The 18,478-nt window shown below is 32.6% G+C and overlaps 2 protein-coding genes and 1 long non-coding RNA gene across 4 annotated transcripts; 2 read left to right on the top strand and 1 right to left on the bottom strand.

The window, feature by feature from the left end:
- Nucleotides 1-494: 494 nt before the first annotated feature.
- Nucleotides 495-4,535, top strand: LOC122294925 (golgin subfamily A member 6-like protein 22). Its single transcript, XM_043103915.1, has 2 exons — nt 495-3,680; nt 3,770-4,535. Exon 2 carries the CDS (start codon nt 3,905-3,907, stop codon nt 4,448-4,450), a length of 546 nt encoding a protein of 181 aa, XP_042959849.1. The 5' UTR covers nt 495-3,680; nt 3,770-3,904; the 3' UTR covers nt 4,451-4,535.
- A 610-nt stretch (nt 4,536-5,145) lies between these two features.
- Nucleotides 5,146-8,914, bottom strand: LOC122295041 (ankyrin repeat-containing protein At5g02620-like). 2 transcript variants are annotated; one of them, XM_043104058.1, is made up of 4 exons: nt 8,577-8,914; nt 7,786-8,419; nt 7,186-7,598; nt 5,146-6,245 (listed from the first exon to the last, which is right to left on the bottom strand). In XM_043104058.1, the coding sequence occupies exons 2-4, from the start codon at nt 8,141-8,143 to the stop codon at nt 5,364-5,366; spliced, it is 1,653 nt and encodes a 550-aa protein (XP_042959992.1). In that variant the 5' UTR covers nt 8,144-8,419; nt 8,577-8,914; the 3' UTR covers nt 5,146-5,363. The 2 variants fall into 2 exon arrangements, with proteins under 2 accessions (XP_042959992.1, XP_042959991.1); XM_043104057.1 differs by having other exon boundaries at nt 7,786-8,362.
- Nucleotides 8,915-17,184: 8,270 nt separating this feature from the next.
- Nucleotides 17,185-18,258, top strand: LOC122294939. Its single transcript, XR_006237806.1, has 3 exons — nt 17,185-17,677; nt 17,826-17,890; nt 18,095-18,258. It is a non-coding gene; the product is annotated as an uncharacterized LOC122294939 (long non-coding RNA).
- The last annotated feature ends 220 nt before the right edge of the window (nt 18,259-18,478 follow it).

Genomic DNA, 18,478 nt, shown 5'->3' with positions numbered 1-18,478 from the left:
TATTCAATAGTACCATTTCTAAAATAGTCCAACTCCAATGCTTTTGTGTCGGCCGTATGAGTTGTCAAACCTCGTTTTAGCTGACATTGGATGTTTTGGAGGTTATCCTGTTATGAGCTATAAATATGTGATCAATTGTCGCCTCTTTCCATTTCGTAACAGTAATCTCATTTGGTTATACAATTCAGATAAGTTGAGGTTATATGTTTTGTTAAAAGTTGAATAAAATCTTGTTATAATATAATTTTTTTAATATTAAATTTATTTTAAAATTTGAAAAAGTTGAATTATTTATTATATTTTATATAAAAAAATTTAAAAAAATTATAATGATCAGACGATATAAGACAGTTTGGTATTTGGTAACCAAACAGACATTTTAATAAACAAAAAGGGAAGGAAAAGAAAAGGTTGGTAGCCATAATTGGATCTTTATTTCTGACATGAATCTGTCCACAATTTGTTGACTTCCAAAGCAAAAGTGAAAGGCTGTACACTACTGAATCTTAGTTGTCATTCATATCTATAGATAACTTGTGTAAATTTGATAGTGATTAGAGCATCCCCATCTCGTTCTGCATCTCACCCCTATTCTTATAATTTGGGAAAAAATTATGCAGTTTGGCTCAAAAACCCTCTCCATCTCGTTCCCCAAAATGGGGATGAAAATTAGGGGTGCTACAGGAGGTCCCCATATTTGAGGACTCACTGTACATCCGCATCGCTCTCTCGCCCCAACGGTTGCCCCTTCCAGCCCGCGTCTTCTTCTCCCCCCTCCCCCCCTCCCTCGCAACGCAGCACGGCCGGATTCTGCCCTCCTCGACTGTAAGTGCTATTTTATTCTCTGATTTGGTTTTGTTTTTCTTCTGGGTTTCCCTGTTTTGTCCGAATCGCTTTTTGTTGGAGGAACCAAGGAGTATCTGGAAGATTGACTGTATATTAATTGGAATGAAATTATGGTATTTTTCCCCGTGGGATGCTGTATAAATTTGTTTTTGATTGACTATATATTGTTTGAAATGAAAATTAAGCAGTACCCATGTATTGCTTCTATTGTCGGTGCTGATTTTAGTTTTGGAGCTCTCTCTTTTTTTGGTTTTCGATTCGGTTGAGAAAGTTAAACTCAATCCAGATTTGGGTTTGTTTTCTTCTTCTGTTACATCATGTGCTGAAACATTTGTGATCGAGGGGTGCTGCCATTTCGTTGATTTGGGGTCTATTGATAATTTTGGATTCTGGGCTTTCTTTTTAGAAAAGTTTTCGAGGGATGAATACAAGTACAGGTGCATTTTAATCGCAATTAACTAGGAACCTAATATTTCCCTTTTGTGATTTTCATTTATTGTAAGTTCAAATTTTGGATTCTTGTCTGCGATTGTATTTTTTCCATCCTGGGTATCATAAGCTTGTTGAAGGGAAAAGTAACCTACTTCACTTTCTGGTGTTTTATGTGTAAATTGGATGGGACTCAGTTTGTGTTTGAGAGATCTGTTCTGTTGTTTGTTCCGAATTTCATCTTTGTCTCATCTATATGCCATCATAACCATAGGAGAATCATTAAGATCTGACCCTTTCTGGCTTTGTCCTGCTTTGTGGCTTTGTCCTGCTTTGTGGCTTTGTCAATTTTTGAGTAATCCTGTTTCATTGATTTATTTTCCTGGTTTTTCCTGGGTTATGAATTGCTTCCCTTCTTTCTTTGCTTGTATGCATTGTGATATGGACATGGGAGAGCACCATTCTGCGATATTTCCATGGAATATTAAGGAGTAATTATTTGTGAATGCTACCATATCTCTCTTTTTTTTGCTATGGATGCTCGAGAGGCTGACGCTTTCCATTCAAAGTCTCAAATATCCTAGTTTGCTTGTATACATTTGGTTTATTACTTTTTTCCTTATTGCTTTGAATTGAATTGGTTGTTTCATTGCATGTTTAAATTGATATGAAAATTCTGCTCTTATAGATGGGGATCCCACGACAAATTCTGCTCTTACTTTTTAAAACCTCTTCTATTATAGTTGATGTCATTGATGACCATATAATTGTTGAATATCATGGTGATGTTTGAAGTTTTTCTATACAGTTACCTTGTTTGAACACAGATCTATATATAACATCTATCTATATATAATATCTTTTTCTTTATGGTATGGCCTGACCTATTGCGTATGACAGGCAAGCTTTGTAGCTTGTTCTGTTAGAGCTATGGTATTTTTTTTTTTGTTAAAGGTAGGATTGTTTGGGAAGAACACAAGGTATTGTTTTTTATTAACTAGTGGTTGAAAAACACTGGTCTTCGTGTTTTTTATTTTGTGAATATGAGTGGATAGACCTTCTTACCGTGGCTGTACTGGCCAGATACCATTTTATATCTTTGTGGATGAATATATTTGAGTTCATCTATATTAACAAATATTTGAGTTCATCTATATTAACAAATATTTGAGTTCTCTTTTTTCCTCAAAGATTAACAAATAGTTCTGTCTAAAATTTCCTTTTTTTAGTAGTTGTTATTAGGGTTTTTATTTTATTTTTATATGTCTTTTTTTTTTTTTTTGTTTTTATCTCTTTCATGTGGGACACAGACTATGAATTTCCATTTTTTTGTTGGTTATTGAGTAATTTCTTCATTGTTGTTTGGTCATTTGCAGTGTTTCGTGTCATTCAGGGGAGGGGGGATCTAATTAGGCTGTGATGATGGGGTTAATTCAGAAGTGTAATTGGGGCCCCATCGATATGGCGGGGTAATTTTCACCCGAATCGCCATATTGCAGTTTGTGGTACATATCACAAAAGGCAATCGGGGTTCGGGTAAGATTTTGCAGCCATTCGATATTGGGCTTATTGCTTACACATGATGTCAATATTTACACCATTCTGAGCCTTTATAATTATTTATATATTCGATATATTATTAAACCGGATGGGGATGCTCGTATTTTTGGTTATTTTGTTTTGCATGTTGTTTGGTATCTTGATTTAATTTGGTTTAATTATGTGTAAACTAAACCATAAGGCTGTGATGATGACAATCGTTTGTGGGGATCATGTGAAATAAATGGTCATTTCCCTAATGGCTAGGTAATCAGGACGACCAATAAGTATTGGCAACCGGTTGTAGCAGCCATCAGTCGGTGGCCAACTTTCCAAGATCATACCAAACGGTTTATGAGCCATCCACCCGGACTAACATCCCAAACTTTACAAGTTTCATTTCTAACATTTTCAATGCGTTTTTAGCGATGGATTCATAAGACTCTGGACATATGTTCTTCACAAATCTCTTAAGTCAAGATCCTCAACTAGACCCCACTTATGGTGGGCAAAGTGGATCATCTCCAATGACCCTTGGTGACTCTTCACCCCTACCCCCTAATGAGCCTATCGGCAATAGGAAATCAGTGAGGGGTGCAAATTTCAACCTCGAAGAAGACAAGTTACTTGTCTCGGCATGGCTAAATTGTAGCCTTGATGCTGTTCAGGGAACAGATAAAAAACACTCCCAACTTTGGGAGAAAATTTATGAGTACTTCCAGCAATTTAAGGAAACCACAAATGACCGGACAATAAAGTCTTTAATTCATCGGTGGTCGGTTATCCAAAAGGCCACAAACAAATTTTGTGCGAAACTAGCCCAAGTTGAAGGGTTAAATCAAAGTGGCATGACCGAACAAGATAAGGTAGAATTTCCAAATCATTACTTCAATAATTGTCGTTTAATTTCTCGTTTGTGACATTGGTTTAATATTTAAAATTTTCCCCATGCAAGTTTGAGAAGGCGAAGCTAATGTACCAATCACTCGAGAAATGCTCATTTCAGTTCGAGCATTGTTGGCACCTGTTGAAGGACCAACCTAAGTAGATTTGGCGCGCCACAAAGGAGGATCCAAAGCGGAGGAAGACGATGTCCCCATCCCCGACCCCAACTCGATGTTCTGACGCTATAGTTGATTCAGTTTTTGATATCGACTCGGATCAAATGCATGCTCATGAAGTTATCGAGCCCGACCGACCAATTGGAAGGAAAGCTGAGAAAGGAAAACGAAAGGCCCAAGGCAGGCAAGCAGAGGAGAATTTCCAACTCAGGAAGATGAAATATACTCTTTTGGAGGAGTCACGCGCTCAGGAGAAAGAGTTTTATCGCCTTAAAGCCGAGAAGATGGAGTATGACAAGGAGATAGAGGCCAGAAAATTACAACTTGAGGATGAAAGACTGAGGTTGGAGGCCGAGAAGATGTCGCTTGATCGAGAAAAAGAGCTCAGTAAAATCCGGCAAGAGGACGAACGGCTGTGGTTGGAGGCTGAGAAAGTGGAGATCGCGAAGAAGGAATCAGATCAGCGCATCATGATGATGGATGTGAGTGTCATGCCAGAAATGCAGCGGCTTTATTTCCAGCAACTCCAGAGGGAAATCATGGTGAGACGCATTAGAGATGCCAATTTGGATTGATTATTTATGATCATGTTATTTATTTTATGTTTGGGACAATTATGTTTGGGACAATTATTTTATGAAGCGGGTCTTGATTATTTTTTATTTTGCATGCAATACGAGCGCGGGTCTTGGTTACCATTAATTAAAAAAGACAGAAAATATTACTATTTCATCCAAATAAAAAATTTTATCATCAATACGTGACTACGGATCTTCATTAGAGAAATTGATATTAAGTACTCTTCTAATTAAATTTGCCATTACGTTAGAAAATTCACTAATTAAAAATATAATTCTATTTTTATAATACGAATTAGTATTTAAAAAAAAAATACTGTATTCGATAGTCAAAATCTCTAATAAATATTTAGTAGAATTTGATATTTGGAAAAAAAAGATAATAAGACAAAAGAGTTAGTAGTTAAGATTGTAAATGGAAGAGAGAGAAAAAAGTAATAAAAAAATTTTTAGAGATAGGGATGGGGAATAGGATGTAGGAGGTTTTTAGAAGATAAACAAATTTTAGGGAATAATTTGAGAAAATGAGTATTTGAGTTAAATTATAGGGATGGGGATGGGGAACCCAATGGGGATGCTCTTAGTGACATCAAATCGGATAGAAACTACGGATGCATTGATTTCTTGTTACTCGTCTTGTCACCAACATGTTCAACTTAAGTTGTGTATCTCCTTGTTATATGTTTCTTAGGTTTGAGTATAATGAGATTGGTTCATAACAGTAAAAGTTGTCACTAATGTTCACAAGTCCACATTTGAGAGTCATGCTCGGACTACAATGATTTGACTGAGCACAATCTTTGTATCACGAATCCAGTATGGTAGTAAGATTTTTTTGAACAAAACACTATTATCAATTCCTCAGGGGATGTACATTTTGGATGTTAATATAAAGAACCATAAGATAATTTCAAATTGCATACATTTTCTTGTATTCATTGTTCAGGATCTCAGAGTCTGACATCACTGATATTGACCAAGATCTTGATCTGCTTCCCAACGATGACTTCCGAATGCTCCTCAGATTTGAAGACTCGATTCGGTGCCTAATTACCCAAAAACACATGGTACCTAAAGTAGCAGCCATTATGGTTGTTCCTATAATTGTAACTCCAATTGCCAGCCACTTTTCACTCTCACCCACCACAACAAATGAAAGAGCCAAGAATGCCACTGAAACAAGCACACAGGCTAACCACATTAGTTTGTTGATGATTGCCATCATCTGCTTCTTTGCCTTGCTTTCTATAACTACAACTGAGGTCTGCACCACCACAACAGCTAGGGAAATGAAGAGGGCGATGGAATCGAAGATGAAGAAGATGATGAAGGGAGCTTTTGGAGCAATATTGGCTTCCCCTAGGGAGAGTCCAGGAGGAATGTTTTGTGGGTCATCAGCATATTGGCCAGGGACTGTGAATATGGCTGCAAATGCAACTGTGGCAATGAGGACAGCCACAACGGTTGTGGAGTTGATTGCATTGTTAAGACCTTCTGCATGCATTTTATTGATACGTTTGGCAATGCCTTGAACACGTCTTCTGGTTTGTCGAGTATGCTCTAGCTGATGGTGAACTTCATGCTTAATGTCACTTACAGTTTGTTTTAATTCCCGGGCAGTGCCTGTTGGTGCTTGAGGCTTGATATTTTTGGCGCTCTGAACCCCAAACTCCTGAAGAATGGCTGCGATTTCAGAGTGGCCAGTTTTCTCGGCTGTGTCAAGGGCAGTTTCACCAGCCTTGTTGACAGCTTGTGTGTCTGTCTCTCTGTGTCCGAGAATTATCTTTACAATCTGCATAAAGAGTCCTTGAATCATGTAAACTTCTTTTTAGCTGATTCTATTAAGACAACTGTTTAGTTTAAAGTGGAAATTCGATCAATTATAAACTCTATGTAGGAACTAATACAAATGAGTGGCTTAAAAACATGGTTGCATATGAATCGAAACTCTGAAAGGATGCATTGTTGGGCCAACAACCCTGTTTGAAGCACTGAAAATGAAAAGGATAATACAGCTTTTGAGAAGGATAATTCAGCTTACATATCTTGTGCTTGAGAAAATTTACATGTTACGTAAATTAGGTTAATGTATGTAATTGCTTGATAGAGCTGTTAGAAAAACTAGACTTCGATATTTCTTCTGCCATTATTTTCCAGCACTAACTTTTAAAAGCCTTAAATTCTAGATCTATCATTATAACCAGTAGTGCACCGCACATCCAATAAACTAACTGTTTAGTGGACCATTGTTCCCAAGTCTGTAATCATCTTCTATGGGCGGCCTATAACCCAGAAAGCGATTTTTCAATCTTTCTGGAAGCACCATTTTACAAGTTGCAAAATCGTTTTCATATAGATGCTGCAAAGGAGAAACAGATAGAGAAATTCTTATAATAAAAAACCAAATTTTCTATAAAAAATCGAAAATTGAAAAAGGAGGGTACTTTCATCTTTTTTTAATAAATATCAAACTGGGTTTTTATATAAATGAAATTTCTTTTTATTTTTTTAAGTTAATTTATTATTGTTTTTATTTTTTATTTTTAAATTAAAGGTAATGCATGGTAACTTACGATTGGATCATCTGTTTTCGATTAATGTTGTAAGATCTTTTTGTGGCTAAAATATTTCTCATTCTCAAATAGAATTGTGCAGCTACTAAACGAAGTGGCATATAGCATATGGGGAAGTTTTCCTGGTGAGAACTAAGAGGCCAAGGAAACACAGATTACCTGAGCTCTGCCCTTCCTGGTTGCTATATGCAAAGCGGTGTTGCCCTTATTGTCAACCATGTTAACTGAACAAGGATCAGCCCTAATCAACTCCTCTACCACCACCTCATTCCTCTGTGCTTTCACTGCCATGTGCACTGCTGTCTGCCCCTTCTTATCTGTTCTTCTTGTAATCCCAGGCTCCTTTCCCAGCAGCGCTTTCACAACCTCCAAATGACCATTTCTTGCTGCAGAATGCAAAGCTGTTTTCCCATTACTTTTTGCAATGGTTGCCAGACTGCTTCCTGCCTCCAACAAAAGCTTCACAACCTCTGTGTGCCCTTGTGTTGCAGCTGTGTGCAAAGCCGTCGCGTTTGTCACATCCACTGTCATAGTCAATTCTGGATGGGCCTCCATTAGAACCTTCAATACCTCTACAAAAATGTCCAAAACAAACAAATTACCTTCTAAAGAACAAGTACTTTCCGCAAAAGAGCAAACCACAAGCTATCCGGGTGTGAAACACACCGTTTACTGTAACCCACATATTAACAATGTATTTTCTGTTTGGTGTATCAATAAAGAAGATTGCAAATAGATTTATTCACAATGAACGCGTACCCAATTCTCCTTGTTTTGCAGCAATGTGTAATGCATCGAAGCCATTTCTTGCTTTGATGCCTGCATCAGCAAGATCATAGTACTTGATGATCTCCCTAACTAAATCACCAGAACCGTATTCTGCCGCAACATAAAGAGCTGTCTCGCCAGCATAATTTTGCTTAGCCAACAATTCCTTCAGCTCGGTCTCACCGGTGCCGCCAAGGATTTCTACCACAACATCAAGATTTCCTTCCCTCACCGCAGAATGCAAGAGCGTGTCCTCGCGTTTTCCAGTTAACTGTTTCTTCATCTTTTTCCGAGGCGCGCTGGGCTGCCCTGTTTCTGGCAGCTCAGGCACTGCCTCCATCGGATTCATTGATAAAATTCCCTCTCCTTAGCTACTTCCAATCGATTTTTATTTCACAGTATTCTTCTTCCCAGGAGAAACTCAGATCAAAATCCACACTTTCCATCCACCGCAACAATTTTTATATCTCCGTGTCACTATGGTATTTCAGCAAAAATGAAAAGCCTTGAAGTTTGATTCCTATCTCCCAAGTCGGATTCCGACGCTCCCTGCATCCCAATCAGTGTCCTGTTCGAAACAAAGATATAGGTTCAATCTTTCCCAGCTACAATCAAATTGCATTTCCTACAAACGAGCCAAATTTCTATTCCTATTAAACGGTAAACATCTAGCAATTAATCTAGCTTCCAGAAAAAGAAAAAAGAGGGAAAAAAAAGGAATCCATTCCACTAAGAAAGATTACACAACAAGAAAGAATTAACATTAGTTTTTTTTTTGCTACCTGGTTTAGAGAAATGGAGCTCTTTCTGTTCTCCTCCATCCAACACAAGATAACCCAAGTAACAAATCGGGAGCTTTTATTTTGTAGGAAGGAAGAAAGAAGAAGAAAGGAACGGCATCGGTACCAGTCGAGAGGCTAATCAAGAAACATGAAACCGCACATGCATTCAACCACTTTTTCAATTGCACATGGATTATAACAGAGGTGATTCACGAACCCTATATAAAACCAATCAAAAAGAGAGAGGAACTTTTGTAAATGGTAGGGGGATGATGACAACGTTGGCTTTGAGGAAATGTGGGAATCAAACAATGGGGAAGACAAAAGACAGGCAGAAAGCGAGGCAAACCCAGAGTTAGTGGCCATTGAGAACCAACAGAATTAACAACCCCACGCGCTTTTTGGGATCCACCCGTACCTTTCCAAGCCTTATAGGCGTAGTTGAGGAGTAGCTACAAACATCACCAGTACACGTGTCGAATGTTTCTCACGCGCTTTTAATGTGCCTGCTGGTTCGATATCGCATAAAGGTGGACTTGGTACATACTACATACCATTTTCCATGCAACATATGGGGCTTTTTTTTTTTTTTTTTAAGGCAATTCTTATTATAAAAACATTATTAATTACTTTAATAATTTAGTGGTGAATAATATTGAATTAAAAATATTCAAGAATCCTAGCTTATTAAATATTATATTGATTTAAAATTTTAAAAAATGTAAGCATTGTGACTAAAATTATATATCATTATAGAATTATTTTGATAAATGTAGAGAATATTAATCCCATTTTTTCGCATTTATGAATAGGTAATGCTAGATACAGTCTTAAAATATACAATTTACGCATATTTTTTTGAAAAAAAATGAGATCTACAACTAAAAGAATTATTTTATTATTTGAGTCTCAAATTTATCTAATTTTTTCAAAATAAGTGCAGGTGATTCAAGTATGTCGTAAGACTGTAAATATTATTTTTCTTTATGAATACATCATACTCATATATATATATATATATATATATATATATTGCCACAAATGGAAGAGTTCTTTATTATAAATTTCTTACATAAAAAAGGAGAAAAACAAAGTTGGCGACATCAACTCTAGTGGTTGAGAGCAAAACATGTAACTCGTTAGCAATACATAACGGTTATAAGTTGGATTTGCGTTGGATTTGCAATTAAGTTATTAACTAAAATCGTACGGTAGTGAATAATTGTGGCCCTCTTGAGAAACTTAATGGTAGCCGTAGGATCAGAGATCAAGAGACAAAGATTGTGACCATCTATGGGTTATTTTTCAACGGCAAAAAGGTCAAAAACGACACATAGGTGTAGGATAGGAATAGGAGTATGGCTGAATCTTATACCACACGACACGGTATATGTAGGAGTAATAGGAGTAGCCAGGCATAACTTCCAAGCTTTTAAAATAGAGATTTTGAATTTGAATCTCTCTCTCTATATAAAAAAGGCTTTGTTACATAAAATCGGCAAATATAATCGGTATGTAGTCGGTTGTATGGAATGAATAAAAATAATTTTTTATATTCAGGGAGACCTACATGAATAAAAAAAATTATAAAAATAATTTTTTTTTTCATATAGGTTCCATATTAATTCACTTTGTTACAGCCGAATGCACGCTGACTGCATCTGCTGACTGCAAAAAGTATTTGAGTAATAGGAACAGTGAAGTGAGAATTTTTTATTTTAGATAAAAATTTAAAATATTATTTTTTAATATTATTATTATTTTAAAATTTAAAAAGTTAAATTAGAATTTAAAAAAATTAAATTATTTATTATATTTTATGTTAAAATTTAAAAAAATTATAATAATAAAATAAAATAAGATAAAAATTTTGTATCTCATCCTTGTTGCCAAATCTACCTATGTCATGGTTTATAATTTAGAAAGATACAAAATTTATGGATATCATAGTATTAAATGATGGCAGAGAGCAACGTGCATCCTAACATTAAATATAGATTAAATATAGTGGAGTTTACGTATTGTATAAATTTCTTTTCGAATTATAGAAAATGTTTAAAACAGAAACTAATATGACGTCACATAAGAGTACTCTCATTGGAATAACTAAATCTAAATCTAAGTTTTAACTAATATGACATGAATTTGTTTTTGTTTATTTTATTTACATCTAATTTCTATATTAGATTATCCATAAATTTTTTATATAATAATAATATAATATTAATTTATTTTTTTAAAATTATTTAATTTATTATATTTTACTATTCTACCGATTATTATAGTAATAATATTATAGTCCTTGAAAAACTACTACAACCAAATAATGGTAGGAAGTAAGGAAAAAAAAGTTGTTTATTCTTATTGGCCGTGCTACAGTAACTATTAAATTTGACCGACAACACTAACTTATTGTAGCAAAAAGCCATCCTCTTTTATATTTGCATAATTTAATAAAAGTGCTTTAAGTTGAAAAATATTTTTCAATAGAGTTTTCAAACGAATCCCTCATTAGCCGCAATGTTTTGAAAATGTTGGTAATCAGATTTGCGGCAATTTGTCTTTTTGGTGATGACAATAAATAGTTGAAAGTAGTGTTTTTTAGCAATTTTCAACTCGATCGTAGAACATAAATGCGGTGATATTATTTACTATTTATGACAAATAAAATCGTAAAAAAAGATGAGATTTTAGTAATGATTTTTTACTTTCGTTATGACAGATTAAAAGTGGAGGAGTAATACTGGCGAACATGCCTTTAACGAATGTATGAGTTACTACATTCACCAATATAAAAGAATTCAGACTTGGAAAGTAATATGCACAAAAAATAGACTTCATATGAAAATTTAGTTTTTATGATAAGTTTAAACTTTTTTTTTTTATAAAATACTAGTCAAAATTTACTCATTTAGATTTGAATCTAATATTATTTTTCAAATTTACGTACTATATATTGTCACGCGACAATACCGCAAGTCAATCTTAAAAGTAAAAAATTAACAAATGAGAATCAATTGACGTGACTGATATGTGTTATGTTAACATAATTCAATTCGAAAGACCAGTCTAAACTATGAAATAGAATGTCTCTCTTTCTCTTGGAACGAAGTGAAAAGATGTTTGATCAATAATTATTTAGATATGGTAGGCTATTTATCTTGGTTAAGATAGATTATCTTTCTATGGTTAAATCAAAGCAATTCTTCTTACTTTAAAAAAAAAAAAGAAAAAAAGTAAAGACAATTCTTTTAAGACTCACCGATCGAGTCAATTAAGTTAAAAGGAAAATATCCTTAAATATATAAGTGTTATACTATTATTTAAAAAAAAAACGAGATTCATTATTAAAAAATTAATTTTTTTCATATAGGTCTCATATCTATTTATTTTTTTTCAAAATGATTATACAGTATTTACACAACGATGACTACAAGTATCATTTTCATAAAGAAAAAAAAAATTAAAGAAATTATGTTATTCTCTCTCTCCAATTTGAAGTCCACTCCTAGTCCTAGTGATATACCTTAATTTAAGCAAAAGCTAAGTTAATAATAATAGCATCTTGACTAACCACACATTCCCATTAAAAGTGGGCATCAAACCTTATCTCTAAGTGTCCCCATTTCAAATAAACAACCACGTCACCCCTACTAACTTGTCACCCATTGACTATATATAAATGTGTTATTCATTTACTTGTATCGATTCTAATACAAATCATTAATGTGCACCTCATTTATCACGTAAGCTTTGTCATTGTTATACTAATAATCTATTATATATATGATTTGTGAAGTAGTCTCTTTATATTTTATTTAGTAACCTTGTTATTTAATTTTATTTTAGAGATTTGATATTTACAATCTTAAAATATGTAAGTCCCGAACACTCATTTTAAAAAAGGAGGATAAATATAGAATCTACATAAAAAATTAATTTCTTAATAGTAAACCTTATTCTTTTTCAAAAAGAGTGTACAAAACTTACATTCCTTAGGTGCTCACTCCCTAGGATTGTCTACCATTGCTCTTTATTTTATTGACCTATTCCAACCCTTAATTACATGCTATAAAAACTTTTTTTTGTGTATTGACTAATTTATAACTATAATAAATCCACTTGATTTATTGTAGTAATAAATTAATTTAGAGGTTGTTTAGATAGTGAGATGAGATAAGATGATTTTAGATAAAAGTTGAATAAAATATTATTAAAATATTATTATTATTTTAAAATTTAAAAAAATTGAATTTACATATGAAAATATTGAATTATTTATCATATTTTATATATAAATTTGAAAAATCCAAATGATCTCTAAAGTTTGCTAACATTTATGACTACAAATTCAATAGAAAGGAAAAAATAGTTTTCATTTTACAACTTTTATGACTATTCTTCTCATCATAGTTATTGACTTTTTGTTATTTACAAGTTTGGCTTCCTAACCTCTTAATTATTACATTTTAATTATTCAGACGCATCGCGGGAGTTAACGACTAGTTTATAAAATGACAAGAATTTCCTTCGATATACAATTCTTATCAAATCAAAACCATCAAAAGTAAAAGTTAATTTTAGATAAAGAAGGAAACATGGATGGAATAATTTTCGTGTCAACAATATGAGTAATATTAAATACAATTATATATTATATAAAAATAATAAAACTTAATAATAAAAATAATAAAATTGAAAAACTCGAGATGTGAATAAGATAATCATTAATTCTAAAACTCACATGATATTTTACTTTAATTTATATTTAATAATTTTTACTTGATTACTTATTTTATATTCAAGAATTATATGTGTAGTTTCTTTTATATATTTATTATGTACCCTGTTAATATGATTAATTATGTTATTAAATTTTTAATATAAAATAAATATTAAATTCTGTTATATTAATAAAATATATAAAAAATACGTAATAATAACTATATAGTAATATTCTTTTATATTTAATAAGACGTATAAGGGAATGTAGTAATGAGAATAATGAAAAAAAATAGTTTTGCCCTTGAAAATAATAATAATAATATTGAAATTCTCTCAAGAGTGTAATTAATAGTTAAAGATATGTGACCTAATTAATATTACTTATAATTTTTTAAATAAATATCTAGAGTTCGAAATCCTCACTCAAAATGAAGGAAAAAAAAAAAAAACGAAAAAGAAAAAAGCGCAATTAATAATGGAAAATGGATCCATTGTACCGACGAAACAGCCGACAAAAGTGAAAAGAAAGATTGCGTTCCCACGGCGGCTTCATGTTTACTTCCCACGCGTCGCGCAGAAAGACATGCGAAATATGGGACTTTCGCCGCTGCCTTTTTTTGTTTTTTCTCTGGACTTACATAAGCGCTCTCAGCGCATCCCATGTTGATGTTGTGCTTCCATGTGTCCACTCCACAGACCAGACAAAGACCAAGTTCAGTTGCTTAAAAAATGGACGATAGGAAAAACAAGATACGGCAGTAATGGTCAAGGTATAAATATCGTGAAATTATTTTTAAATAAATAAATAAATATGAAATTTATTTAAAAAAATAAATTTTTTAATAATATATTTTATTATTTTTGAAAGTAATTTTACAGTATTTACATATTTTAATATTGTATATAGTATTACTCAATGAAACAAGAAAAATGCATATGAATACCATTGTTTTGTTCTTGCTGGCTGGTAGGGTTATTCTTTCTATTTCTCATTTTTGTTTGGATATTTCAGTATAATTGAGAATAACAGTGAAATAATTTAAGTTAAGATATTTTTATTGAGTTTTAAAAAAAGAGAGAGAAAAAATTAAAGAAAGATATTATAAAATAATTTGAGTTAAAATTATTTGAATATAATTTTTTAATATAATTTTTTTTTTTAAAATTTGAAAAGGTATATTATTTTTATGTTTTATTTGAGTGTTTGAAAAAGTTGTAATGATTAAGTTATAATATTAAATAAAAATTAAAATGTTGAAAATTTTAAATTAAAAATTATTTAATATTTGAGTGATGCTTGGGAAGTAAATATCTAGAAAGTGAGATATACAGTTAATTTTACATATTTCTTACATATCTCACTAATATGATTAGTTAAAATAATTATTACATATTAAAAAAATGATGTAACTAATTATATTAATAAAATGTATAAATAGTATGTAAAAATAATTGTACTTAAAAATTTTATTGTCGTAGAACATATCTAAACAGCAAAAGCTAACAATTAATAGGCTTTTCTTAGATTTATAAGCTAATATGAAAGATAAGATTTCTGAACATTTTTGGATTAAGTACCAAAAACGTTTTTCAGCGTTTTACACCTAGCTTTTTGTTTTCACTCCACGTGTTTTTTAATTTTTTAATTTTTCTCTTTGGGTTTGACATTTTTATCAATCTGTTTCATATATATATATAATTAAATTAAAAAAAAAAAAAACGGCAGAAAACTTTCAAAAAGTGATATGAAAACTTGATAGTAGAAGGTAAAAAAAAAAAAAAAAAAATTGGAAGAAAGAAAGAAAGAAAAGAAAAGAAAAGAAAAGAAAATGGAGGTTGAGATGCTTCATGACCTCCGCCTACTCGGTGGGGGCAAAATGAAGAGCCACCCAATTTACTGATGGCAATTGGTCCAGACTCCGGCCAGCTCCTTTTACCTCCATTGAGCTGGCCGCCTTGCTCGAGACTTCGAGATTCAGTTAAGAACAATGACGACGATGCATCGAGGGATGTCATGTATCAATTTTTATCCAAATGATCACTGGTCACGCTAAAATATATAGACTTTTTAAGTTTTCAACTAATTAACCCTAAAGTTTTACATAATCATTCAATTCCTAATTATCTATTAATATATATAATTGTTGTACAAGACGAAGTTGTCCATCCATTGCACTAATTAATTAAAATGATTGTGCATATACGTACAATATTACTAGTCATGGTAGGTGCTCTAATTAAGACTAATAAGAACAAAACGTGCATGCATGTGCTCAACAAATCTAGTGTTTAATTAATATATCATTTTATATGGTGTGACACGCACTCATCTGCGCATATTGCATGATGCATGCCATAAGATTGATTAATTAATAATTAGGACATGATTGCATGCATGAAATCTGTGATTTGCATGTATTATTATGGGATGGATTGGTGTATAATTAAGATAATAATATCTTAGTAATTAAATTAAAAAAAAAAAGTTTTTAATTATAATTGATGCATATATTTTTTTACGTGTTTATCTCTCATTCTAGTTTTCAATCCGGACCCAAAAAATCAACTGAATCTAATGGTTTGGTCTGATCCAGTTTTGACCGAAGTTGAAACTGGTCGGTCTCGGTCCATCCAAAGTTATTTCATATTGTAACTTACAATATGAAATGACTTTATTGATAAACATGCAATATGCATGCATCTACAGTACTTTTAATTTTCTTTTTCTAATCATGCATATAAATTGTGCACTTTTAACTTTTAAGCTACTGGTTTATTATAAGTATATAACCAAACGATATTCTGACTGCAGAAAGCCAAAGGCAGCAATTAAAATCTCTTAATTTGAATATAGTATATGGTATCCATGCATGCGTGAGTTAGCGTGAGTAGTACTTTGGGCATGCAGTGGATTCTGTAGACAGCCTAAAAGCTAATACTTCGTACCGAAGGAAGCTTAAAAGGCTGATCATGAACTGATTTGGTAATTAATCAAAGTGTATGTAACTTTATTAATTGCTTACCTTTCTTTTTGGCACGCTCAATAAAATATGTTTCTTAGCTAGTAATACACATAACTAGGGCTGTTCATCTGGGCCGGATAAAATCCGGCCCGGACCGGAATCCGGTTTTCGGCCCGGGTCAAATCCGGGCCGGAACCCGGATTTAAAATACCGGATTAATCCGGTTCGGGTACCGGATTTTAAATCCAGACTCGGGTTTAAAACCCGGTACCCGGATTTTATAAACGAAAAAAACCCTAATTCTACCCCCCGCCCCCCGAGACCCATTTCAGATCGATTCCTCTCTCTCACTCTCTCTCTCTCTCTTCTCTGCTCTGCGAGTGCTTCGCCTCCCTCCCCTAGTTTCCTCTCTCTCTCTCTCTGTTGTTCTGTTGTTCGATTGGTTCCGATTGGTTGTGGGTTTCGTCTCAGTTGATGACGGCTTAAGCTCGAGGGTGGTCCTACGGCTTAAGCTCGAGGGTTGTGAGTTATCAAACCGACGGCTTAAGCTCGAGGGTTGTGGATTTATCTTTTTTTTTTTTTGTTTTTTATCTTTTTTTTTTTGTTTACTTCAAGTGTTGTTCAATCTCCACCTCTAAATGGAGATCTAAATGTTAGATCTGGATTTCTAGAATCTTAGAGAATATTTTTGTGGATTTATAAGAAAAGGAGGGCCGTTTGGAGCACCCGATTTCTGTCAAACATATAGATGGGTTTGAGCTATGGCTACGCTATTTTATTCTTTATGTTCTCTTCTGCTTATCAATTTTATTCTTTGTGGGTCAGATTTGTGCTAGCATACGTATTTTTTGTTAGTCAATATTTTTTTGTGTTGATCCTCTTGTTGGTAGATGCCTTAGGATCTTCTATTACTTGGGTCTTCATTGAATGATGCTTATTTGCTGTAATATTGAGGGTAATGCCCTTGAACCTACGAAACATGCTGAATATCATATGATTCTTTGTTGAACTGGATTGTTTTGTTAGTATAGAAGTAATGGGAGTATATTGTTGAAAGTATAATATCAGAGTGGTCTATGGGGGGTTTTGAAAATCATATTTGATAAATCTTAACATTTTTAGAGTAAGTTCAATATTAAGAATATTATTAGTGTTAGATGGATACTGAATAAAAGCTAGTGTAACAATTTGTCCGGCAGATAAGTTGGTTGGTTTTCTACAGTGTAACAATTTCAAAAGGTTGGAAGATCTTTGCTGTTGCTAATTTTGCTGACAGTAATAAGTTGTGCATAATGAACCCTACATGTTATTCTCTAGACATCCTTAATATCGCTCAACTGTTGAAATAATATCATTTGTTTCTTGTTGTAGACACAGTGATTTGTAGCGAGATTGAGGATGCTACCTGCAGATGTGAGTCATGATCCATGAGACCAAAAACAAAAAAGAAAAGCATCATATTGGTCATTTTGTTTTCCTTTCACAAATCAATATCACAAACAGCATTTATCCCTCAATATTTATTCCTTTATTCATGTCGATGTTCTGTTTGGCAATATAGGTTCTAAAGAAAACCTTCAAGAAGTTGGACCATGATGTAAATATAGAGAATTTTATGTGTTCAAGGTACTATTGTATTGATCAATCTGTAAATTTTATGTGTTCAAGGTACTATTGTATTGTTAGTGTTAGATGGATACTGAATAAAAGCTAGTGTATTTACTGCTGCTTATTAGAAACTCTCTGTTTTATTGTTTTGATGAGAATGTTTGAGTAGTTACAAACCGGGAAGACTAAAATGCCATTTTCATTCTATTTTATTTTTTCCAGGATTACTTTGAGGCCAATCTCTTTGAAGTTGCTGTTTGTTGTGGAAATTAAATTATTGATTTTATAATTCATATATTGTAATTTAGTATTTCGTAATGTAATATATAAATAACAAATAATATAATATGTAGTGGATTGTATTGTAATGCATGCATACTTGCATAGATGAATATTGGAATTTTTTTTGGTTTGACATGCATTTTTATTGGGAGGCAAATTAAGTGGAATTTTTATATAAGAGTAATATTTTTCAACCTCTAAAGTGCACAATCAAATTTATTTTTTATTTTTTTAAAAAAATCAGAGTTATATGTGAAAATATTGGATACATTTAGGCTTTTATATGTGGTTAAAAAAAATAAAAAATAAAAAAAAATAAAAAAA

Source organism: Carya illinoinensis, chromosome 14, assembly GCF_018687715.1.
Source record: "Carya illinoinensis cultivar Pawnee chromosome 14, C.illinoinensisPawnee_v1, whole genome shotgun sequence".
Lineage (NCBI taxonomy): Eukaryota > Viridiplantae > Streptophyta > Magnoliopsida > Fagales > Juglandaceae > Carya > Carya illinoinensis.
This window is presented reverse-complemented; position numbering and strand designations above follow the sequence as displayed.